Genomic DNA, 25,792 nt, shown 5'->3' on the forward strand with positions numbered 1-25,792 from the left:
TTATACAGCTGAAATTCTATTTCTATTTCATTTAACAAGGTGTTTTCAATCTTTGGTGAAATATTTCACTTCACACTAACAGGCCCTGAGGGAAATCCTCTCATCTCCTCTAAAGTGTTATCTATACATTACAGTGATGTGCACAGTCCATACACCACAACTATTCATCAAGCAAATCCATCCTGCCTAGTTTTCAGTCACAATAGCAGTTGATGCTAATGCTTTCCGTATCTATCAGTGTGACAGGCACAGCACGTTGGTTTGTTTCACTCAACAGGAGAAATTAATCACACACATTTAGTATAACAAGAGAACATTTAAGCTCTGCATTAACTACACTCATGCTGGTTTTGATGGCCATATTAATATAATATTTGTTTCTTAACGGTTGTTAACAGCACCAACTAAACAGTCGTAAGAGCTTTTGGACTTGCACATATGTGAATTGCATGCATCTAGATAGTATGCAGTTATATTAGTTAAAGTGCAGGTATTAAGTCTATTGTCATGTAATTTCAGTATCACATTTATGACAGCTTTGTACATGAATATGCAGTACAATATCCTGTTTCCTAGGCAATATCTCAGTTTAAAAAATAATCACTGACAAACGTCATTCAAATACTGGTTACTCCATCAAGGGACGATGTGCTCGCGATCAATAAAAGATTCCTATGAAGTTAAGCATAATGCAGGCACATTATAAGCAGATTACATCTATTAGTTACTGCTGTGCTGTATGCAAATGGCATGCCCATGGGAGAGCAGAAAATCATTTTAAACTTCAATAAGTTACAAGCAGTGGCAAGTCTACCCATAATCTGCACAATGCCCCAGGCAGCAATGAGGCTGGATACAATTAGGGGGGAAATAAAATTCTACACAGTAAACAAAGAAAAAAAATGTAAAAGACTGATGAAAGAGAAATGAACATCACAGAGTGAGACTGCCTCGTCTTTGATGAGGTCGGCTGTTGTTTCCTTTAATTGTCACATCATTATGCTACTGTTTTCAACAAGGATCACTATGCCATTTGTTGTAATCTGACAAGGCAAGAATGACTTAAAGCCAAAATGTCAAGCTGCTTTTTAATTAATATGGTTAATATGATCATGTGTCTTTGTCACTCAAAAATAATATGTTTAAGTTTTAGAAAGATGCATGTAAAATCCATGTGTGTACAATGTTTCTGCACACCTTTGTGAGGACTGTGATGATCTTTTGAAGTAGTAAGAAGATAAGGCCTATTCAAATATTTATTTAAATACAAGTAATGATACATCACAGCAAAAATACTCAGTTTTACAAATACACACATCACAACCTGACCAAATATCAATGCAAATTTTCAACTTTAACTTCAACAGATCTGATAATTTCCTCTTTTCTGGAGCTTTCTGTGCATGCATGTGTCTAAAAATGTTTGTGATGCTATTTTGTAATCAGTTGAGGATTAAAGCTGCAGTAAAATGATCCAAAACCATACACAGTAATATTAACCCAAAAATATAATACATAATACATAACATACTACACTCACAGGGACCATTTTCTGCAGAATGAGTACTTTTACTTTTGAAACTTAAAGAACATTGTACTGATAATACTAACGTGCTTTTTCCTTAAGAAATCTTGTTAGCGTAGGACTTTTACTTATTGTACAGTATTTGTGGCATTGTTTCTTTTACGTAAGTGGAGGATTTGATTTCTGTCACCTCTGATTAGTTGTATAAATACAATGTATTTGCTTTCACGTGTGAGGTTTTGTGTGAAATGAGTGGGAGTGTCCCTATTATCATCTCGTTACGCGCAGCTTCTGTGTTTTTGTCTGAACGTCCCTCCCTATGTTCGTGTTATTGGTCAACTTGAAAAAATACCTGTCTCTGATTGGTAGATAAGACTGTCAGTCATCGGTGTTGACGCGCAAACCAGGAACTCGGATTGAAAGAGGTGGTGTGTTGGCATTCTGCAGGAATTTGGCTCAAAGTGCGATAAAACTGCCACTTCTGTCGTCTTCATAGATCAGCCAGGCAGATTGTAAATGCAGAAACAGCTCTACTAGGCGACATATTCTCTCGATAAACAAGAACAGTAAGTACCTTCGTGACTGGAGGCTGTCTAAAGTCAGTTTCATCTTCCCTGGAGTGTTTAAATGCATTGAATGATATTTCTGAATTTTATCCTTTGCTCAAACGCTAACAAGAGCTCTGCAAATTAAACACGAGTCCTCCATGTTCGGGACCGCAGAGAGGAAAAGTTGTGCAAATGTATACATATAGTCTGCTATAAGTCGAGTGTGGTAGGTAATTTTCCACGGTGCTGACAGATAGAAAACTATACTGCTAATTTCCAGAGACCTCAATGGCCCACAACATGGCATGTTGGCTCTGGCATGTTGTAAGAGTTGCATGTACTTGTAGTCTGTTCCAGCAGTGGAGGAAATATACACATCCTTTCCTTTAAATAAAGGTACTCTAAAAATTCTCTGATACAAGCTAAAGCCCTGCATTGAATATGTCCTAAATGATGCCTTCACGATGCTTGTTTTGTCCAACCGAGAGTCCAATTCTCAAAAAAAAAAAAAGTTATAAAAGCCAAATTATTAAAAGGAAAAGCAGCAAATCTAAACATTTGTGAAGCTGGAACCATGAAATGTTTTGCATGAAAACTGACTAGAAGAGTTACATTATTGAGATTATTTAAGATTTCCAGTAAACTGAGGGTATGATAAACACTGCTAATGACTGGAATGTATTATCTGCTTTGTCATTTATGCATATAAGAACCAAAAATGTAGATGTAACTGTTATGTTAGCAGCGATGCTTCTGTCACTGTGTTCAGATGTTTTTGGAATAGGCAGGACACTGAATTGCTGTGTCTATATACCCAACTGTTGCAAATGCATAGTACACCTTGAGACCACTGGCTTCAAGTGTTTCTTTTGGCAATTTAGATATGATATTGTGATATTTCTTCTCAGTACCTCATAGCCAGCAAATCTGAGAGCCTGCTGTATCTAGCTGTAAATATTACATTTGGACAATTCCCTGTCTTCCTTTTGTCTTCCTTTCGTTTCCTTTAATTTGAAGATGCTGGTTTCCAAATGCATACATCCTCCTCCTCCTCCTCTGCTGGCACCAACAGTGTTTGAAATGTAGCTGAAAACACTGTTTTTAGTGTAAGGTAAAACTCCGGTCTCCCAAGACAGCAGCCTCCCTTGAGAAGGCATCAGTCAGCACAAGCAGCTCAGCCACGCTGCTTGAACATGCTAATTCAGTTTCTCTGTCTCTCTATTCCCCGGCTGCACCTCGAGACTCTTCACCACTTCTGTTCTTCTAGGATGCACAAAGATACTTTTTTCCTTTCTTATTCGCCTCTCTGTGCTCTCCTGTACATCACTGCATTCCCGTTTCTCTCCATGTCACACTTATATACGCATGAAAGGTGTTAATTATCATTAGAGTAGCGGGAATTAATAGATACAGAGTATTGTTTGTCAGGGTATATTGTGCGTATCATTCAAATTCTTCAGGCAGAGAACAGGTGAGAGGTTCTTCAGCATCATCGGAAAGCCCAGGTCTGCCCCTCGACTCATACTTCCTTTTTCCACTCCTTTAAGCAAAAGGCTACAATATTGATTGATGCAATGTGTTTGTGAGGGAGACTGTCTGGAATTTAGAGAGTTCACAGAGAAACAAGTATGTTGGTTCTAGTGAATGTGCTAGCACTTTGTAAAGGAAAGTCTGATATAGGTGACTGTGCAGCTACCATACACACATGTGCATATTCTGACATTCACAGCCCTGCAGATTGGCTTTTATCCTGCACACTTGCACACACTTGCATAGCTAAGCCTAAAGATACTGTTTGTATTATTCCTAGCTCTTTCTTTTTATATCTTCCCTGTGAGCTGTCAGGGTAATCAAAGAGAGCTCGTGGTGGGAAGGGAAATGGTGTTAGACTAAATGAGATGGATAGGAAGTGCACATACTGTGAACACAACACACATGGAAGGTGGTGAGAATTAATTTAATTATGTGTAGCAGATGTATGTGAAAGATAAACCATCTGCCTGATCAAAACTGACTACTCTTCTCTGTATATGATTGTGTATTAACTTGAATCCTTCCTGCACATTTCACGCGTTTTCTCAGGCTACAGTAACAGAAATTGAGCTATATCCGTATTTGATTAAACTAAATGATCAGGTGTAACGGAGAGACCCAGCTGTAAAATTCTTTCACTCAGAATCTTGTTTTTCTCCTCAGACTCAGGAAGGAGAATGGGAAAGAAGGATGCCAGTGCAACCAGATTACCAGTTGATCAGTACCGAAAACAGATTGGTGAGTCTTCATTAATCCAAGTGCTGCTCAATCAATTTGTTAAGTAGCTTCATTAGTAGCAGTATTTTGTTAGCCGTCATCAAATTTTCGGTTGATTTGATATTTTCCCACTGACTAGAAACTATATTAGATAAAAGAAGAATTAGGTAAAGGAACAAATGCTCCAATTGTTCCTTAATATCATAGATTTAATTTGCTGGACTCTCAGGGCTTTTTCCTGAAAATTAGACGTTTTGTATAATGATTAATGGATTGATCAAAAAACATTATTAGCTGACAATTAAAACGTAAATTGGTCCATGATGCTTTCTGACACTTGAGATTGGTTTTCAGCTTGTTGTGTAATTCCATTTTGACAAAAATCATAACTCACTGCTTGATGTGGGAAATTTTGGCACAATGCAGTAATCAAGTCAGTGATCTTTCACAGAAACAAACTTAATAAATCACATGTGACACTGTGTTGCAGTGAGCAGTTTTGTAGTAGTTTCACACATATTCCAAACTGCCTGAAAGCCCACCTCTTTTGAAGACTTTTATCAACCATACCAAAATTAACATAATCTCTTTATGAAGTCCTGGAACCTTTTCCAGTTTGTTCCAGGTTGAAAAGAAACTTTAACCAGACTCACTGGATTAGAACCATCATTCAAGCTGTGGGAGTAATGACTCTTAGAGATGAACTAGCAGCATCTGAGGTCACATTATTGACAGACAGTGAATTCCACGCTTAAAAAAAGAAAAAACCTGCCCCTTTGATATCGTGTCAGAAGCTGTTTTGTCAAAGTTTAAAACTACTCTAATCCTGTGGTATTTTGTTTCCCCATCTTTCCCGTTACATCACAAAGGCATAACTAAGGCAATATGGTTGGTATCAATCAAAAGTTCGGTTCCCTTTGGCATGCCAGCTGTGGTTGCTTGAAGATCATAGCTCAACTCATGTCTTTTTGTTTTTGTTTTCCTCTTGTGGAGCGAAACCAAAAGGTCGCCAATGGCAAAGCTGGATAATTGTGAGCAGCTACGGCTGATGCAAACACAAAGGGAAGCTCTGTGTAGGCTTCTAGTATTTGCTGAAATCTCAGGAATGGCATATTTTGTACACTAAATGTAATTGAGTAGTCTTATTAGACACAAAATGCAGCCACTTAGGGATCCAAGGAAGACAGATTTTTGCATCAGATACTCAAAACCTGGCATTGATCTTAATCTGAAAATATCTAGTAATATGTATACATAAGGCATAACATAGCTGAGACCAAGGAAAGAATGAGTTCCTTGAGAGAGATGGCAGCAATAAGTCTGAATGATTCATCCCATCAGTCAGAAGATGGTCCTCAGCCCAACAACTACACCCCAAGAAGAGCACCTACAGAGGGAATAGGGAGCCCAAGAAGAGAACTTGAATGGCCTAATATTTAACTTGTCCATTGAAGTCCTGACTCAAGAGACACCCTGCCACAGTGACTGACTGAACACATTTCAGAATCATATCTTGCGGCCTCTTGTATCCAGTTTTCCATCTCGTTTTAAAGATACTGGCAATTTCTTTGATCAGCTGTCCTAAGTGAACATTAATCAGGTAGAGTCTCACACCCTACCAGCTACTAGCTTTAGATATGTTATCCTTGAAGTTGTTTTCTTGAAAGATATGGAATAAAGATTAAAAAAAAGAAGTGACTGAGCTTTCCTACACTTGCAAAAATGCCAATGGCAGCTTCATTTAGGTCTGTGACTGGTAAAGCATGTAGTTCACAAGTGTGCATGTCAGAACATTATTGAACACCTTCCTGCCATTAGAAGGCAGTTTTCAAGAAGCTGTTCATTGTGTTTCTAGTCTGTCTTTTATTACCCATAAATACATCTATTAAAATGCTCTGTACTAACCCCCTCCCCCTTCTGAATATTAACTAGGGCATTGTTCTTGTCCCTTTCCTCCCAGGGGATGATTGTTTGTTGGCCTCAGGTGATTCACATTCTCTGATTATTTCTTACATTTCCTGGTGTTACTTTTGTACTAACAGGACTCATAAATTGTTTTTTTTAAGCTAAATATTAATTTTCTAAAATGAAAAAATAGCAATATTTGTCTTTCTCAGCCACATGATAGCTTCTTAAGTAATTTCTCCATCTTGTTTGATCCATAAGGGCTGAGGTGTCTTAAATCAGCATAACAGCTGTATGTATTTTCATAGTGGGGCAGAGAAAAATAGGGTTATTTAGCCCACAGGTATCCCTTAGCCATCTGCTATTGTGTAAAACCCGGCAGGTTCTACAAATGAGAAACCAACATAACATAACAAGCTCATCTCCCACTGTCACATCCCCTACCAGGAGTGCAGAAAATCATTTCTTTTCCTTCCCATTTAGTGTTTGGTTTCTCATCAATTCAAAAATATGTAACAGAGGTGTCAGGGACACTTTGGTTCTCTCTCTGCCTCCTTCCAACCCTTCAATTTCTGCCGTTTTCCCTTCTATTTGAAAAGAATGGCCATCAGGCAATTTCAGCGAACCACTGTTTAACAAAAAAGGTGGAAAACAGAGAGAGAGAGAGAAAGGAGGAGGGAAGACGTTGGGAGAGGAAAATGAAATCTTCTGAGATAGCATGGGGCTGGGTCTTTTGAGAGTTGGAACAGGCCATACGTGGTAATTTGAATTCGTAATAGGGTGGCTTATTCATGGAACATCAGCAGTAGTCCAGGCAGGTTGTTGAGCTGTGCCATCATCTCTGCTGGAGTGCTTTTGTCATGTCAGATGGCCATCAAAGGACTACTGTTGACACTCTCTTTTTAAATACCATTATTAAGCTTGTTATAATTGACTGTGCAAATCTACCCTCAGGAGAGGTAAAGCTATAGTGTTCTTACACTGAAGTGCAAGTGGTCACTCTGTTAAAGTAATGATTGCTGCAGTTGTCTACTCACATAAAGACACCCAAAATTTCGAGTTCCAGTGACCCTCCGATCACAAGCCGCATCTCCAACCTCTAGACCACGGCTGGCCAGGAACTGATATGTGGGCAAAATACTGTGCTTATATCTGGAGGTGGGCTACAGTATAGCATCAAAGTGCAACTGTTTTCCTTTCGTCATTGTATTACTGATAATATCTGTTTTGTTGTCTTACATACTTAAAGTGCAAATCTCACACAGACTGTATGATTTTTGCCTGCGCTCCTTTTGTCCCTCATGATGCAGAGGACAAGGCATGAATATCTCTCATGTGTCTGGCATCAGCGCTCTAGTTCCACTGCTGTGCGCCCCAGCAGATTCCAGTGATTTACACCATGCAGTCACTGTCTATTTGGCTGCCATGCAACATAGACACACACACAAGCAAAGCGAAGTATGAGGAACAAACATGCTGTTAGTGTGTCAAATTGTCCCAGGGCTCTTGGAGAGTATCGGACAATTGTCTGCCTGCCTGCATGCCTGATATGTATTATAGCTTTTTTTTTTTTTTTTTTTTTTTAAAACATTACAGTTCAGGCTGCAGTTTATGTAGACCAACAAACAGTGTTATTGCTTGCATCTGTAAATGTCATTACTGTAATTCAAATATGAGAAACTTAACATAATTAATGGTCTGTTTCTTTAGAACTACCCTGGCATGAAGTTGTATATCTACATCCAACAGAGAAGCACCAGTCATTTGCCAAGCATGTGTTAGACAACACAGCTGGGGTTGTTTTGCAGTATGTGGTATACTGTAATGGTTGCCGCTTTGAGGAGCAGTTTATTTGTGCAGTAGCTTATTTTGGATTTTGCACAATTGACTGATATATGGAGACATGGACAAAGATATAAAGAAGAAGGCAGCAGCTTGGGGAGCAGTTAGTCCCATAATAGATTCCTCAAAAATGTGATTCTGGTGTGTCATTTTATTGACTGGTAAAAGTAACACATATTTTCAGTTCAAATGATAAGGCAGCAGTCTTTTGCTAAATGATGGATGACTGAAATTTATATGTGGTAAACAGCTGTGTAAAGCAAGTGCCAGGAGGTTACTTTTTTAGAACAAGTTGCATTGTTCTGTGTTACAATCATGACTTGGTGCAAGGCAAGTGACTTGACATGACATGACACTGTCAAAGATAGCTTCCTGGTTGACGAAGACACCTGAATATTAACATTGGGAGAAGGGATATTTGAACCTGTCTCAAAATGAGGCAAAGATGGCACAGAACTTCACCTGGGACTAAATCTAAATACATTTTTAAAAATGTATCAGTTTCTCGTGTTTAAGTGTCCACAGACAAAATTTCTTGTTGGTAATACAGTTTCTTCAAAGACTCCGAAAAAGAATCAGATGGGTACAGTGACAATAAGTAATTCATCAGGGATACTAAATGTTATTTTCCTGTTTCCAACATCTGTTTGTCTCTTACTAAAAAAACAAAAACAAAATGAAAGACTAAAGCCTTCAGGCAGTAGTTAACAGGGAAACTGGTTTATCTGTGACAGTTGTGCTCTTGATTGTATCATCTCTCTCTTCCACCTGAAGCAGTTTTAAACTATTTTGTCTACCTGCTGCTTCTTGTTAGTAAAATTAATTCTGCTTTTAAGCTAGTGTATCATCCATGTTGTCTCTTCATTGTCCACTGCTGCTGCAGGTACAGTTGACAGGAATATATCCATTGCAAAGTGTAGACATGTGGTTGGATATTTTGATAAAGATGGCACAGAATTACTGAATGTGTGTGTGTATATATGTGTATATATATGATTGTATGTGAGGTTTATTTTCATTCAGACAAACTCATACTCTTAGATGTCTACCCCTCCACTAGCTTCACTTTTAATTGACATTTTGTGTGACACATAAATCACATAAACCCCCCCCCCCCCCCCCCCCCCAGTGTTCAATCACAAGTGGTTAATTTTAGCTAATACCCCCTGTGTGTCTCATTATGCAGAGCAGAACAATAGCTCAAGATAAAAACTAATTTCTCTCCGGTCTTAATCAGACACCATTTACAGGTAAATGCAGCGACAAATGAGCGAGGAAAAACCACGAATCACACGTCTAAGGGAATGTACAGTGGTGCGAGAACGGGGAGAGAAGGTCACTTTCACTTTTCTTTGTCCTTTTGACATGAAATCAGTGATGACTTGCATGAAAGGCACACTCAGGGAAGCTTCTCAGCAGGCACTATAGGCCACTTTACCCTGGCTAATGTTCCTCGGAGATGCAGCATTGTCATTGCTGTACAGAAGGACAGTGATGCCTTTTCAGTGTGGCAGGAAAACGCGGGAAGGGATGGGAGGATGGCGTGTAGCCCAGCGCAGGTAGATAATTGGTGACAGAAAGTGTCTACAGTGCTGCTGCAGTAAAGGGACCAGCAGTGACAAATAGCAGTGCTCATAAGCCCAGTGCAATATCATCAGGACTTGTGTGTGTGTGCGTGGTCCAGACCCACGCAAAATAAATAAATAAATAAATAAATAAATAAAGGCAGGAGAAAGGCAACATTAGGCTTTAAGAAGTGCACAGCTACAATACAACAACAACATTACAATACCTTACATAGCCTGATGTAATTCTCTGGCATTTCTCCTCAGTATCAACTTTTCAAACTTGTAATTGGTGCACCAGTAATTATTCTGATTTCACTTCAATAAAGTATTGATTCTTACCAGATGGTTATGGGTATGCTGGGTTGGGATGAATTTTTGCATATTAACGTAATTTCTCCATGTAGAGTTGGAACAGGTTTAGCACCAATAATGGAAACATAAAATAAAATAAAATACCAGCACAGATGTGTGTTCTGGAAACAATTTGTGGGAGATGTTGTAGACATTGGTGGGGGGGTAGATTCAAAGGAATCTACCTTTCAAATCCCAGCATATGAATGTTCTGATATTTGAGTTTGTCTTTGGGTATGTTGTGTGCTTTTCTGTAGAAAAAAAATCCTAGAGGACACAGATAGCCAGGTGAAGAAACTGATCATCAAAGCCGAAAGTACAGCTCGTTCAGTTCTGGGCTTCAGTTTTAAATCTCAGTATACACTTCTTTTCTTTTCTGTTTTTAAACTGGGTACAAAATAGTTTCCCAAATAGAGTTAAACTGAATGAATTGAGTGAATTTACAGATTTTTTTATCCCCCCCGGTCTTGGACATTTGATTAGACATCTGTCTGTGTGATTCAGTCAAATGTTATTTTCGGTTATGATGTTAAATAATTGTGATCTCAGTATTGACTAAAAAATCTCGATTATGGCTTTTGCCATAATTGATCAGTCCTACATTTGATCTTCATTAGTGTATATGTCATTTCCCAGATGAGAAAATATTATAGGCCATATCAAATAAATACTGAGGTTGAAATTTAAAAGCAATAAAGGCCCAGCCACACAAACATAAAACTGATTTGATTAGCTTTGATGAACTTTCTGCAACCAGTAGATTTGCTCACAGGGTAAAGAAAATTTGTGCAACTTTGGTTTAATTCATGAATTTGCGCGATTGACAAGTAGCCAGTTAACTAGCAGCTTGCAAGCTTTTTCCTCTTTCAGTGGCTCTTCATCGAATGACATTACGAGTATGTTCAGATCAAAATGGAAGTGAATGGATAAGAACAGGAAGAAATTAGAAGAAGCTAATTCTAATTTATTAGTGTTAGTATGTTTCTGTATAGTTAGCGTGTTAGTGATTAACCCAGCTAGGTCTGCTGTTACAAGATGACATAATTACTCTAAATATTTCTTTGTTCATTTTTACACATTTCACAATCTGTCTGGCCTTTTGTATTTTTTTTTCTTTGTAAGGGATTTGTAGCTTGTGATGAAGCTTCGTGTATTATTACATTATCACAGCCAACCATTTGCTGTCTGAAAGTCCCTGCACTATTTTCTTTGAATGTTGAACAACCTGAGGTACCTTCCAATCGGTCCACTTTTTGACAAGTGGGAGAGACATCCAGTGGCCCTCCTAATGAATTCCCACTAGCTCGCTGTCTGTTACTGGTAACATGCTCCCCATTTCTATTATCCCTCCACTGAGTCAGGGGGTGGTGTATAGCATAGAAGGAGTCCAGGACCAGGAGGGACGGTGAAAGAGAATTAAGTGCAAGGTCTGGGGAAAAGAATTGGGGGGGAAGGAAATGAGTTCAAAAAAGTGAAAGCCATGCTAATGATCATGTCTGCTGTCCTCCATGGCTGTCCCTAGAAGAGGAGAACCTCTGCTCCCCAAGTGACATGATACTCAGTGGTATGCAACTTTATCTGATTTGTCTGACCTCCTTACTCACTTTCTCACTAGCTCATGTTCACACTTTTCTCTCCCACAACCTTTCCAGGTGGATGTGGACCTTTTCTGTCTTCTGCCTTCTCCTTCTCTTGTTCCCTCTTTCAATGTAAATGAGGCTTAATTGGCTGGGAGTATAAACTCCAAGTGGCCTTCACATGTCACCAACTGAGAAAACCTTGAAGATGACCTAGTGTCTTGGTTTATATCTTGCACACACACACACACACACACGGATATCTCTGTTGTATCTCTCTCCTTATGAGGACCCGACCAATAATTTACAGTCAACCATCCGAGCTTCTTGCCTAATCTCAAACTAAACTTAATTCAAAATTTAATACTGAACTAAATTTCTAAAATAACATCTCTCTAATATGTCCACAGTCTAAGCGTATAAATTGGTTCTCACAAAGATAGAGGTCCTAGAACACACACACACACACACACACACACTGTTCGGCAAGCTGTTGCCTTTCCACCCTATTGTTAGCAAAGTTCCTTTTCCTGCAGTGTGTTGTTTCTAATTAGACCAGGACAGCCGGTTCTGCCCCGTGATGCATGCTCACACACACTCACATAAGCACACATGCTTTGCCAGGTGGCCAGTTTGCCCACACGACTCACCCTCGAGAATTAAGCCTGTGGGAAGTCAAACAAGCACAGGTGAACTGTTTGCGGTTCAGGTCAGAAAAGACTCAGTATTTTGTTCACATCATGAAGTGTGGGTAAATTTAGTTGTACGAAATGTTAAATTTCAATGTTACATTTAGCCTTTTTTTTTCCTCAGTTGCCTCATTTTGTTAACCATATGACATTACAGTAGAAATAACTAGTCCCACTGTATTATCCTGCTTAGAGAATAGAGTAAATATGAAACTGCTATTATAGTTGGACTTTGGAACTACAGCTGAGCTTACAGGAATAGTTTGAGGAATAATTTGACTCTCCAGCATCAGTACTTATTTCTTGCAGAGAGTTTGATAATGTGATTAGTATGTCTTTAAATGTTGAGCTACAGTCAGGAGGTGGTTACTTGAGCTTCACATTAAGACTGGAAAAAGAGAGGAAACAGCTAGCCTGGCTGTGCCTAAAAGTAACAAAGCTTATCAGTACCAGTATAACCCAGAAAAATGTGAAAACATTTCTGAAGGGCTATTTTTTTCTGGCCAACTTGAGTAACAACAATGAATGAGACCTGCTGCTCAGTTTCTCAGGTATTTGATGAGTGTGACTGACTTATTTTCTTACTTTCAGGTAAGCAGGACTACAAAAAGACAAAGTCGGTCTTAAAAGCAACGCGGCTGAAAGCTGAAGCGAAGAAGACTTCCTCTGGATTCAGGGTGAGACTGACCTGGACTTAGTTCCCCTTCTGTATGTCTCTTGCTTATTTCTACTTGCCTGTCTTGTCTTGGCCCATCTGTGATTCTGCTTGTCTGTCTCTCTGCAATCCCCTTCTTTCCATTTGTCTGTCTGTGTGCCTGCCTGTTCAAGAGTCTCACTGCATCACTTTTCCTACGCCAGACTCTCAGCTCTCTCACAACTTACTGTGGGTCTCTTGGGAATGTAACAACGTCTACCTGAAATGATGTGAGGTGGCCCCCTGCCTTTCTTTTAAAGATCCATACAAATGTTGAAAATTATCATTGGGAAATGGATGAGGAGAAACCTCAGCAGAATAAAGTTAACAGTATGCTGCTGTGTCTCCTAAAAAGAAGACATAACATAAATTTTAAACATATGGTGCATTCCTGGAAGGATTTAAATTCATTGGTTTCCTTGTTAAACCTTTTTTTTAAATTGAGATCAGTACAAGGAGCAATGGAGGGGAACGAGAACAGACCAGGAGAGAGACGTGGGAAATATAACAAGCACAGAAGAAAAAGCAAATAAAGCGATAAGATAGAACTGGGTAATGTGAAAGCAGTGAGGGGGTTGCACGATAGAAAAGTGCATCTTTCTCTCGTGTTTTTTTCACACTGCAGTGATTAGGAGCTGTTGTGCAGGCAAAGATGGATGACTCCACATTTATCACTCTGGCAAATGTTGCACCACTGTTTATGCTTTTCCTCAGTCAGCCGGCTTACCAATAAAAAGTTTTACTATTTCAAGGTTTCTCTACAAAGGGTAAGCCCCTGCCAGTGAAAAAGGTTGTGAATCTACCATCATAGGTTTATAACTCCTCTTTGAAATTGCTAATACCATCAGATCAAATCAGGTCCTCCGTGATTTTTATAGCTGTTAAAAATGTAAATAGGTTGTAAGAAAACATCCAGTGTTTTTCTATTTTTTTTTCTTTTTTTTGGATGTTTGTTTTTCTTCTTGGTGTTGCAAATTGGTTCTGTTTACAGTACATCAAAAGCCAAAAGGGTGCACTTCCTCATTAAGCTTCAGTTGGCACGTAGTACACAGAGATGAACAAATCATAGTGAGGATTAAACACTGGGTGAAATGGTCAGGTTTTAAAATATGCATCTCTTAGACATGCAAGGCCTCATTAAGCACGTCTTTAATCCAATTAGATTAGTCCATATCTTGAAATATTGATATTGCTCATGAATAATTCAAGTTTTTCACGCCCAAGATGAGGGGAATTTTCAGAGGTTGGATTAAAAATACCTCTGGGACGAGCATATTAAACTGCCTTAGACCCTTTGGCCCCGAGTTCGATTGAAATTCAGCCCAAATGTAATGGATATTTGGTCACGCTTGCTTTCCCATCGAGTCCTTTTAGTGTTACATAAAGTTGTGGGGGTTTTTTCTTTTTTTTTTTTTTTTTTACACAGCTCTGTGATGACAGCAGAAAGCTCCTCAATCTGTCTCTGAACCTTTGGTTGGCAGCAATGATTTTTGGCTGCAGTTTTTGTAGGCAAGTTGCTGTATGAGCTTCTTCTCTTCCACCCTCTCCTCTCCCTCCTTCACCACATCCCTGGTTGAGATGCTAGTCTCAGATGCAGCTGGCATCTCAGAAGGGCCAGCAGACATGCAGGCACAGAGAAGCTGGCAGCTGCCAGGCCAGTCTGTCTCAGGGCTGTCCCAGTAGCAGGGCAGTCTGGGTAAATTGGCAGAGAAAAGGATGCAGAGACTCAGAAAGAGAAAGTGAGCAAGGGAGTACTTCTGTTCCCACAGCAGTGATCATTTGTCAGGCTGCACAGAACTTCCACCTGAGAAGTGGCGGAAACCAGCCACTTGTTGTATGCGTGCATGCTCTTATACACACGTTTCGTCACGGTGTGTTTACAGGAGACGCTTGTTGCTGCCTGAGTGCACGAGTTGACACATATCCTGTCCAGCTGCTTTAAACTCTGGATGGCATGAGGTCAGAACAGCAGAGGTGAAAGAGTCGGTTGCAGTCTCTCCTCACTTTTGCGCTTTCAAAGTAGCTCCAGTGTACTAGCTTGCAGCACAGGAAACAAGCCTGCTGCCTTGTCTAATTGGCACACTGGCCTTCTGTTCACTTCTGCACTGTTTTCTCTCAGTCTTATTTAGCGGCTGAGCCCAGAAAGTTCTTATGTAATTGGCAGAGAGCTGTAGATAATGATTTGTGAATGTATGTTTTGTGTCTTTTTCGTTTCGGACACCGTTGCAGATACTTTAAGTCTTTTTGTGATTCCACACATTTTTTATTTGCTCCTCTGTTTTCATTTGATTGTAACTTGAGAGCATCTTTCTGTTTTGACCTCTGGCTCTGAGAAAATTCACTGTTCTCTGACATAGACGACGCAATGATCTGTCTGAAATAAATAATACATGAATGAATCAATATTGTAGCCCTGGAAGTATATTAAATGGATGAGTGTGAAAGTATGAAGAATACAAGGTGTGTTTACTGATTGCTGTACAGACAGTATTTTGATATCAAGGTGAAAAGTCATCTTTTACAGCCACCAAGCAAATATGAAAAATTAGCAGCTTTTATTTAACCAGTCATGAAATATAACCTTGCAAGGACTTGCTTACCAACCGCAGCCCAAATGCACCAACAGTTGTTTAGCTGGTGTCTATCTGCCGCCCACATACGTCCACAAACACACTGCATCTCTCTTGCTTAGCACGTAGGCGCACACACACAGACACACATGAACAAACCCAGGAGGAGAATAAAAGGACCAGATGAGGGGATGTCTGCTGAGCTGTGGCTTGTCGCCAGGGTGACAGAGACCCAGCTCCCAGCATGCCGAGTGCGCTGCAGCTGCTGCCGGTACTGAGAGAGCCACATGATGAAGATGATGATGTGCTTGGGCTCCATCCAGGGGTCTCCATCAGAATGTGGGCAGAGAGGCTGTAAGTGTGTGTGTGGTGGCGCACATAAATGTGTTTGCGAGACAAGGCGAGAGTCAGCGCAGTGGGCCACTCTCCTCGAAAACAATGATCTCAATCAAGTGCAGGTGCTTGGTACAACTCAAGAGGCAAGCTTGTTTTCATAGACAAGTCACTGTAACCAGCTGTTCTCTTTCTGAATCCTGAAGGGAAGAAAGGAAAAAAGCTGGATTTTGTGGGTGTGGCGCTTCAATGACAAATGTTTACCTTCATCAGAAGCGCAAATTTATTCTTTGCAGTTATTTTGACAGAGTTACAAAACCTTCTTACTGTCATGTTTTTCAAAGCTGCGAGAGAACGCAAGGAAAAGCTGAAAACAATCAAGCCTACGTGATTTGATAACAGTCCTCTTTTCTCAGAGGCCCAAGCAAAATAGAAAAGTAAATCAAGCGGTGGGTGCCTGGCGGTTAATATATAAAACTAAAGTGCATGAAATTTAAAAGTTTTCCAATTAAGCAAGGACTTAAAGCTGTTTGGAAGCTGCTGGGATGTAGATAAATGTGGGCCGAAGCTAATGAAGACCAGTGCCACTGATGACTAGGCACTACAACATGTACACAGATAGCGGTGGATGCTGTGACGCCTTTTAATTGTCAGCCCCCACCCATCCCCTTCGTCAGAGAGGAATTATTAGACCCCCACCACCCCTCGTTTGTGCCCAGCCTTATCTCTCACTTGTTTGCTCTCTCGTTCTCACTCTTGTTTTTCATTTCAGTCTTTTCTCTCTGCAGTTTGGCCAGTGGGTTGAATTTGCAGTCCTCTTTGTGTGTGCTACGTATGGCAATTACTGAACTGATGTTTTCTAAAATTGTCATTTATTTTTTTTGTTTGCTCCCTTTTTTTATTTTATGTCTGTCGCGTTTCCGTCTCTTTAGTCTGTCTTGTTTACTGCTTTCCCGTTTGTCATTTTCGCTCACTGTAACCTTGTATCACCTCAGCCTGTCACTCATGAATACATGGCACAATGGGACATTCCAGGCTGATTTAGTTCAAATGGTTTTTCCACCAAGTGTTTTGGTATAAGAAAAAGGTTATAGATATCACCAAAAATTAGAATCATATGTTATGAATGAGTTAGTGTTGGATTACAGTCATACGTTTGAATTCACTTCCCATGTCACATTTGTTGTTGTGGCCCAGTTTGGATGTAAAACCTCATTTCCCTGTTCAAATGAAATATTTCTTTTTGAATAACCCCCCAATCAGACTGTACTCAGCTCTCCTTTAAAGCTCTCCAAGCTCTCCAGTGTTGATTAGAAAGTTTTGTTGCTAATGAGTTCTCTTGATAAAGAATAACTGGCATTGTTCAATACTGTGAGTGGCCCTAATGAAACTCCATCTGATGAAGATTGTAATCGAGTGAGCACCACATAATGAACAAGCGCTCCAAATTCCCATTTTCAAGTTGAATGCCACTCCTCTGGAAAGCCTCAATTTGTTTGACAATTAACCAATAGAAAATCATTTTGTTGAAGAAAGTTTAACTTTTCAGTAGAAATGGCAGCAGAACTGTAGTGAGTGACTGTAGATAGAATAGATTACAATACGGTTGTGACTCACTGTTTGATTTCTGAAATGTGATACTGTACATTTTGAGTTTCTTTTTTCTTGAATGTGGAGCAGATACTACTTAATCTCTTTACATCAAGACAAAACCTAAAACATATCAGCTATTAATTTTTCAGATGTATGTGATCTGCTGTCACACTTTCCTAGAACTCAGCTTTATTGTATGTTCATTATTTTTGGAAAAATGTCCAAAATTTGGCAACTTAAGGGAATGCAATATGACATTTATGCTGTTATAAATTACGGAATTCTGCCGCAGTATGTTCAGCATGGGTGTCACCTGACTCCCGCTTTCATTTCATCAGGTAACGATTTCCCACAGTGAATCTCTCCAAGCTGCAGGGTGTTTGTGTCATTAATGTGCAAATGGGTCCATCAGAGTTGGCATCCCTGCTGTGGAGGTTCTGGTTTACTTTTAAAGAGTATGAAACCATTTTCACACAAAAGGAGGTAAATTTGAAAACACTGAATCTGTTTGTCTGTTTTGGCCTTCGATCAGCGCTCGGCTCGTGTTTTCCAACTCTGTAAACAAAGCTTTCAAAACGTACTCATCAGGTTGGATTGCTTTAAAACCACCAGTCCCAAACTGTTGCGTTGCTGTCTGTGTTCTGCACAATCCCATATTATTTTGTGTATCAGTTACAATATGCAAATTTCTCTGTAAAGTGACTACACACAAGCTTAATATGTTAGGATTTAAATACAATAAGATTGACTGAAGTCTCAGTGCAGCAAATCAATAATTACAAGGACAGACGGTATTTGTTACTGTGCAGTAATTTAACCACTGAAACAGGAAGATCAGTTTGTCATGGTCTCTGTATGCTGTAGTCGGCTATAATGAAACAAAAAATAAGTGATTGCAAATAAAGTTAAATTCCAAAGAAAGATGAACCTTCCAAAAAAACAAGCAGTGTCAAAAGAAAGAAAATATTTAATAGAGTCTAGAGCAGCAGTTAATTATCAGTTAATCTAATGATTATTTTCATTAATTTTATCTTAATTGATTAATTAAATATCATTTAATCCACAAAATGTCAAAAAAGTGAAAAATACTCATCCCAGAGATTGCAGTGACGGCATCAAGTTGCTTCTTTTGTCCAACCAGCAGTCCAAAACCCAAAGATTCTTCATTTCCTATCATAAATGACAAAGAGAAGCAGGAAATTAAAGAAGCTGGAACCAGCTAATGTTTGACATTTTTGCTTGAAAATTAATTTCAATTATTAATTGAATATCAAAATAGTTTGAGGCAGCTAATTTTCTTTCAATTGATTAATCAATTAATCTACTAATTGCTGCAGTTCTGTGAACCAGGCTTAATTTTATTCCAACGGTTTAAATGTTTGTATAAAAACATATTTTTACATAAATGGCTGGAATGAAAATGTGATGATTGATAGCTCTGTAATTACATTTGTCTTTAAAAACACATTCCACAAATTACACTTTAAGTATTTAATATTTAGTTTTCTACTTTTCAAAACAAGCTAATAAACAATATATTCTCACACACAAAGTCATGCTGGTAAGAAGCTGATTTAGAATGCAGCAAATTCAGATGAAAAGAAACACAGTAGGGACTTGGCAAATATAGACATAGCAGGAGTGATGAATAAGCAGCTATTACAGAATCATGCAAGATATTCAAAGTAGAGCTACTCCTGTGTGCGAAGACAAACAAGGCATTGGACAGATGTATAAATAGTTCAACAGAAGAGCACAGTATCTTAAAATGTTCTTTTTCTTTCTCAGGATGGGTTCCTGGTCATTGTGGCGATCCTGTTCTTTGTCCTCTGTGTCTACGCCTTCTTCTACCTCAATCTGAGTACAGAGATCAACCTGGATGTGGATGTGGACTAAAAAACAAAGGGGGGGGACAGTGTGCCGACAAGGTTCTTAGCGCCATACTTCATGCTCAAGAGGGGGGAGAAAGAATGCATATTGTCTATAATGACAGTGTCCTATGGGCCATATATAAAGCCCAAAAACACACAGAAGTCATGTTTAGTTTGGGACTGGTCCACACTGTCAGCCTTTTCACATACTTTTGGAGAAATAGTGACGATGAACAAGAGAAATGACACAACAATTAGAGTTGTACCGTTATTATACCTAAATGTTAATTTCTTCCTTTTTTTGTTGCTCTGATTCTCCTTTCCCTGAAAGAGTTAATGACCTCTTGTAAAACATTCTTTTGGAAAAAAAAAAACCCAAAACATTCAGCTAAAGCAAATGAGCCTCTTTTTACACAAGTCTTCCAAACTACAATCCAAACCAAGCTCTGCTAATCATATTCTGCAGAGTCACGTCCCACTGTTGTCTCCACTAATGGAAAAATGTAAATCTCCCGCTGAACCTCTCGTCTCATCGAAACAAACACTTGCCTCACATTCCAGTGCACAAACCTCTCCTCCCGGCTATCTGGAGATCACAAAGTGTGAGATTAGAATCCACAAAGCCCTCGTCCTGATTGAACATGTGTGCAGAATACAGAACAACACATTGTACCTGCTGCACATAAATGCTGCACGGGGACAGTCATCGGCAGGATTAGCATCACAAATATGATCCTGTTCTTTCATTTGAATGTAAATTGCGGAGATGAATGGAGACTGATGAGAAAGAGGTGAGCCTGGATGTTTCTCATAAGGAGCGCCTTGATAATTTTCATTCTTGTGAAGATGTACGTATTGTTTTGATGTGCCTCTATAGAAAGAAATATGAAGGACTGTCGAAGCTTCTGTGTCCCACTGCTTGAATCTTTGTGCACTAGCATGTGTAGATGCTGACTGACCTTCCATTAGCGTTTTTAGTCCAAGTGCTTCCTCTGTTTGAGACAAAGTGCACAGTATCTGTTTTTTTTTTTTTTATGTAAACCATCTTCTCTTTGTTTGAAATTCGTTATCACTTTATCACACATCAACCCAGTTGATGCGTTGCTTTTGATATGACTTTCATACTAGTGCAGTGCATAAAAGCCCAATACTAAGCACAGGAGCCCTTGTGACGTCTTTCATTACTAAAATCTTTTTTTTCCCTCCGAGTCTCTTTTAAAAACAAGTCTTATGTCTGCGCCTGGTTGTGTTCAGTGTTCACTGACATGATTCTTGAAATATGAGACACATCTTGAGGTTTTAGTTTATGCCTTTTTCCCCCTCTTTTCTCCCATGACCTCCCAACCTCTAGTAAAAAGACTACATATTCAGGAAACCATTATGATAAGTGTGCTCCCATACCCTCACCCAGCAGCTTTTATCTAGCCTTGGTCCATCCAGATCCCCTCCTCCACTGCTGTGAGTCACTCACATGTGTAACAATAGACAGCAAGACCTAAAAAGACCTTCATACATGACACCTGTTATCCAAAAGGTCATCATTACCAACTAAAAGAGCTCTGACATCTGCACAATAGAAAGGATCCCGCAGCTCTACCTCTTTATTCAGACTCATGTTTGGCAAGATGAGATGCTAGCTATTCTTCACAGTAGTATGATGGTTAGTGCAATTATTGAATTGGCTTCTATGGTATTGGTATATAAATATTTTATGATTTGCTTTGTCATTATGATCCATTTATGGAACGTGTGTGATTCAGAATTATTTTTCTGTATTTCTTTTTTTTTTCAATTCAGTTGATAAAAAAAATCAAGTGTCTCTTTATAAAGCGATAATACATACATACAAGGACCTTTCAATAAATGTATTTGAATAAATGATATTAAGTATTCAGCCTCTGGCTCCATGACATTGGAGAAAATAGGCTTTGTATAAATATCTTGGTTTCCATCTCTTAAAACTGATCTGTTTTTAGCTAATAAGAGTAATGCAGATGGAGTGAGTATCGTGAGCATCAAGAGCCAGCAGTATCAGATCCTTCTAAAATGTTTGAACTTATCTAAGCCCATTTATTTTGCAAAGTCATTACTGGAACCACAAATGTTAAATGATACAAAGTAAGGGTTGCATTTAAAACACAATAGCAACTGATAAGGTAGTGCAGAATTCAAATAACACCTTGACATTAACTACCAGTAATGTTTTATGCTTCTTTATCCCTGAAGGTTCGTATTTAGCTGTGAAGGGCAGGTGTAGTCGTTACTTTGAGTCTTAAAAATTAATGAATAAAAAAAAATCCTAGCGTCGATGTACTTTTATGGGACATAATCCTGCCATTATTTCTTGTAGCTCTCTTCAAAGCTAAGCGATAAACAACAGTGGTCTGTCAGTAATGGGTTATTAAATTCTATTGACTACACTAATTTCTTCATTGGCCTGTGTCAAGTCATGGCCTTTCCTTAATAAGAGCAGGCCTGCTTGTGTGTCAACGAGTGTAACCGTGAGCATGTTGACACAGGATTTCCCCCAGTGTACAAGCGTTTAGCATGACCTAAACGCTGCAGTGCTGAAGCCGTACCTACCATCCTGTGACAAATGAGCCGGACGCCGTGCGCCCAAATCCTGCTCATTAGTCTTGTAAGGTGTGTCACCAAGAGTAATTATCCTTAGCGGTAAACTTGCATATGCAACTACACACACATCCACGAACAACATGTAATGCTGCTTCACTTTCCCACACTTCAGGCAGTAGGAAACGTTCTCATATGTGTATGGCATGAATCATAATTACAACTGCTGGTGAACTCGACACTGCACATTTGGAGCATACTCGGTTTGGCTCTCACAGTATTTGGTTTAGACAGAAACAAACACATGCATTTTGTCACGTTTTCTGTCGGTACCATGACATCATGTGAACGTAAATGCACCGTGATCTCAGTGTATTTTCTGCTTAGTTTCTAAGTTGGCGTGCCTTTGGTGCCTTTTGTGTGTTTGCTTGTGTGTGTGTATGTGAGCATACAGAGAGCTTGTGCAGCCGCCTTTCTCCTGAGTGCGTTCATGGATGTGTGTGTGTGTGTGTGTATGTGTATGTGTGTATTTTGAGTATTCAGCACCGTGCCTGTGGCCATGCTCCAGTGGAGCGCTCAGTCTCTCTGACGGACCGGTGAGAAGTGAGGAGGGTCAGTCCCGCCAGGAGCTCATTTAGTCCCTATCTCTATCACACACACACACACACTCCCTCCCTCTCTCCCTCTACAAGTCTCTCTGACAGGGAGACTCATCGCTCCCTCCCTCTCTCTCTGACACACACACACACACACACACACTGCTGCGCTCCCATTAGAGAGATATAGTGAGAAGACAGGACTGATGATGCATGTCACAAAGTACTCCTGCTAGTCTCACACATAATGTCCCCTCCCTCTTTCTCCCTGACTTCCCCCTCTCATCGATTTGCTGCTTTACTGCATCCCTTTCACTGCTTCTGCGGCTCTGCTTAAAAATTAAAATATGTAGATTTATTTCATGTAAGAGACTTTGGGGCATACATTCAGAGTAAGAGGGTCATAATGAAGGAAGACATATGAGCTAAAATTTCTCTGTGAATGGAGTGTTAACGCATTTAAACTTGTAACTCATTATCTAACAAATTTTAATCACTAAATTATTCTAAATTTGTGAGTGAATATTGTGTAGTACAGATGTATTGCTGTTAGCCATGCATTGTCTTTCATACCAGTCTGTCCTACAAATGATCTCCTACCTATCTGCATTAGCAAAATGCATGAAAGACAAACATGACCATGTCAGCACTGAACTTGACAGTAATATTTTGGTGTTTAATAGCAATCCGACCTCTGTTGCCTGCGTGTCTGATATGAATGCATTAGCAGGATTGCACTGTATGGTGGATTAGAAACTCCCCTGTGCTTTGTGAGGTGTGTGGTAATGCCAGACTTAGTGAATTCTGCTGCGAATCACATACTCCCATCACTGTCTTAATCGCTGATGCGCTGCCTAATGAGACAGAGACTGAAGAACCCAGCAGGAGAGAAGACAAAGGCAGGGAGGGCAGGGAATAAGTGACAGAAAAGTTGCAAATACTCTAGCTGAGAGACAAAACTATTACTTACTCTCACTGACACTGAAGACATCACTGGACTGTCTCCACGATGTAACAATATTTGTGTGACTGGAAGCAAATGTGTATGTGCAAGTTTTAGCTTTTTGTGTGTGTGTGTGTGTGTGTGTATGCTGCATCCTGCATCCATAACCAGTGTACCGTGAGTGGCTAGGGCAGGTGCTCAACAGGTGTGCTCTCTGATACCAATCCCTCTCCATTTGCCTGTCTGTCCCTCCATGTTTGCACACGCTTATTGTGTTCTTCATAGGGGAACACCTGGGCTCTGCTGTACCTGGGCTTATTGCCCAGTACTCTGTCTAACAGCACACATACACACACAGGAACACACTGGACCACAGCCAGTTCCTGTTACTGGCTAAAGCAGGAAGCAGCAGCTGACATCCTATCCCTCAGTTCCCAGGAGACTCAACACCCTGAGTAAACCATCCAAATCGGACCCACTTGAGAATGACTCACCTGAGAATCAAGCCTCTTCTACCCATCAGTTAAATGGAAAAGCAGAGTACTGAAGACTCTGTTAGCACATTATCATGCACAAGTATCATGTACTTCTGTTGGATTCTCTAAGGCTGATTATTTTAGGCATCCAGTTATTTTCCCTTTCAAGTGTGGTTTATCATGCCAACAAAAGCTGCAGCATGCATCAGAGATTTATGAGCTAGATTTCAGTGAATAAACCTCAGAGGCTGATGCCAAACAATGGCCTTGGCTTGTTTGTTTAGATCAGTGTACATTTCCAGGCAACACTACTATATTTTGTGGAAAGTGGAAAACAACCATTTGTTTACAAGGGTCTTGTCTTAGAGACTTTAAAACTGTCTTTAAATTGTCTTTACAGTGTGACACCCACTGAGCAGATTGGAACCTCCAAGAAATGGAGGATGTGTTTCTCACAGTGGTCCTCTTGGCCATGCGCTGGTGAACGCAGGATTACCTGAGGGAATAACACAAACAGGTTGTGTTTGGTTTTGTGCCTTTTTTTACTGGGATGAGTAAGGAGATCTCAGTTCCCCTCTTTTTGTCTGCGTGAGTCAGTGTTCCAGAGAGTAGGCAAGCACTGATGAGTGCATTCAAGGAGGAGAGTGGCTCACTCAGTTGTTTCTCGACCATCAGGCTCTCCAGTCCGTACTCAGTTTAAAAATAGTTTAATAAGTTTAAAGTTTAAGTCTTTAAGTGGTACGAGGCTTGCCATATTTGATTTGTAATATAAAATATAAATTCACTGTTCCTAGAACTGGTTTTGATTAGTAAGAAAGATCGTGCATTCTTATTTTTTGGATGAACAATTAGCCATTCTTCCATGTTCACATTTTACAGGCACAAAGTTGACCTGGGCAGAATACCAAACCCCATAGGAACAACACATTAGTTACATTAGCAGCGTAACCCACATCATTAGCAGTGACATTTTAAGGGGCAGAAGCAGCAGTCACTGTGTTTTGGCAACAGCAACAATGGCAGATGATACATGATCCAGGAATATGGTGGCTATCAATCTTTCTGTTCACCTCTCCATCTTGTTCACTTGTTCCCTCTTTGTGGGTGAAACAAACCCGAACAGACATCACATGACATGAGGCTAACGAGGCAGAACGCAGTATCAGTATTTCAGCTACCATGTGCACGCAAGCTGAATGTGTGTGTCTGGCTTGTGATTACCCTCTGTTCTTTACCTGAGGGAGGATTCTCAATGGAATTGATCTCTTTACGGAGCGGTGACGCTTTAGGATGGAGTGATGCAAAAACAGAGCAGTTCCTTGGAATGATTTCAAGGTGGTGAGAGGGACTTTCAGAGATTGGTTGTGCACTGTTTTTGATTTAGAAGAGTCAGAACCACGGGACTCATGCCCCAGGGGCAAAAGGAGAAAAGGCACCCACACACATGCTTCTTTCTTTCTTTTTTTTCCTCTTCTCTTTCTGTATCCCACAGATGTGCACACTGCCCTCTCTATTTGCGCACCACTGTCCAATCTCGCCCTTTCTTGGCCTCTTTAAGCCAGAGGTCAGCAGAGGTCAGGGCAGATATCATTCAGTCAGAGGGACTTTAGAGGAAGAAAGAGAGCCATTCAGACAGAATTTTTCTCTTGTTTGAATTTTCTTTCTTCTCTGCACCTCTGTCATTTTAGATATTTGATGCCGTAAAATCCAATGTCAAAGGACAGCGAGACAGCAGGCAATGGTCAGTGTTCAACATGCTTTCATGGCAGACAGATGTTGGATTTGACTTTTCCAGCCATTACACTTTAATGCATAGCCTATTTTATCATTTTTGTACTATCAGTATGGGTTTTGAATAGTTTTTTTTTGTTTGTTTCAAATACACCTCTA

The 25,792-nt window shown here is 39.8% G+C and overlaps 1 protein-coding gene across 3 annotated transcripts; it reads left to right on the forward strand.

The window, feature by feature from the left end:
- Positions 1-1,904: 1,904 nt before the first annotated feature.
- On the forward strand, positions 1,905-20,471 carry triqk (triple QxxK/R motif containing). 3 transcript variants are annotated; one of them, XM_046417959.1, is made up of 5 exons: positions 1,905-2,091; positions 4,270-4,344; positions 11,512-11,553; positions 12,847-12,932; positions 19,234-20,471. In XM_046417959.1, exons 2-5 carry the CDS (start codon positions 4,284-4,286, stop codon positions 19,339-19,341), a joined length of 297 nt encoding a protein of 98 aa, XP_046273915.1. In that variant the 5' UTR covers positions 1,905-2,091; positions 4,270-4,283; the 3' UTR covers positions 19,342-20,471. The 3 variants fall into 3 exon arrangements, with proteins under 3 accessions (XP_046273915.1, XP_046273916.1, XP_046273917.1); XM_046417960.1 differs by having other exon boundaries at positions 11,515-11,553; XM_046417961.1 differs by lacking the exon at positions 11,512-11,553.
- Positions 20,472-25,792: the final 5,321 nt, after the last annotated feature.

The sequence above is a fragment of the Scatophagus argus genome, chromosome 17 (genome assembly GCF_020382885.2).
Source record: "Scatophagus argus isolate fScaArg1 chromosome 17, fScaArg1.pri, whole genome shotgun sequence".
NCBI lineage: Eukaryota > Metazoa > Chordata > Actinopteri > Scatophagidae > Scatophagus > Scatophagus argus.

Coding starts and splice junctions, on each gene's coding strand:
- triqk (XM_046417959.1), top strand. CDS start 4,284: ATGGGAAAGAAGGATGCCAGTGCAACCAGATTACCAGTTGATCAGTAC. Junction 11,554..12,846: donor AAGTGACATGATACTCAGTG/GTATGCAACTTT, acceptor TCTTACTTTCAG/GTAAGCAGGACTACAAAAAG. Junction 12,933..19,233: donor AGACTTCCTCTGGATTCAGG/GTGAGACTGACC, acceptor TTTCTTTCTCAG/GATGGGTTCCTGGTCATTGT.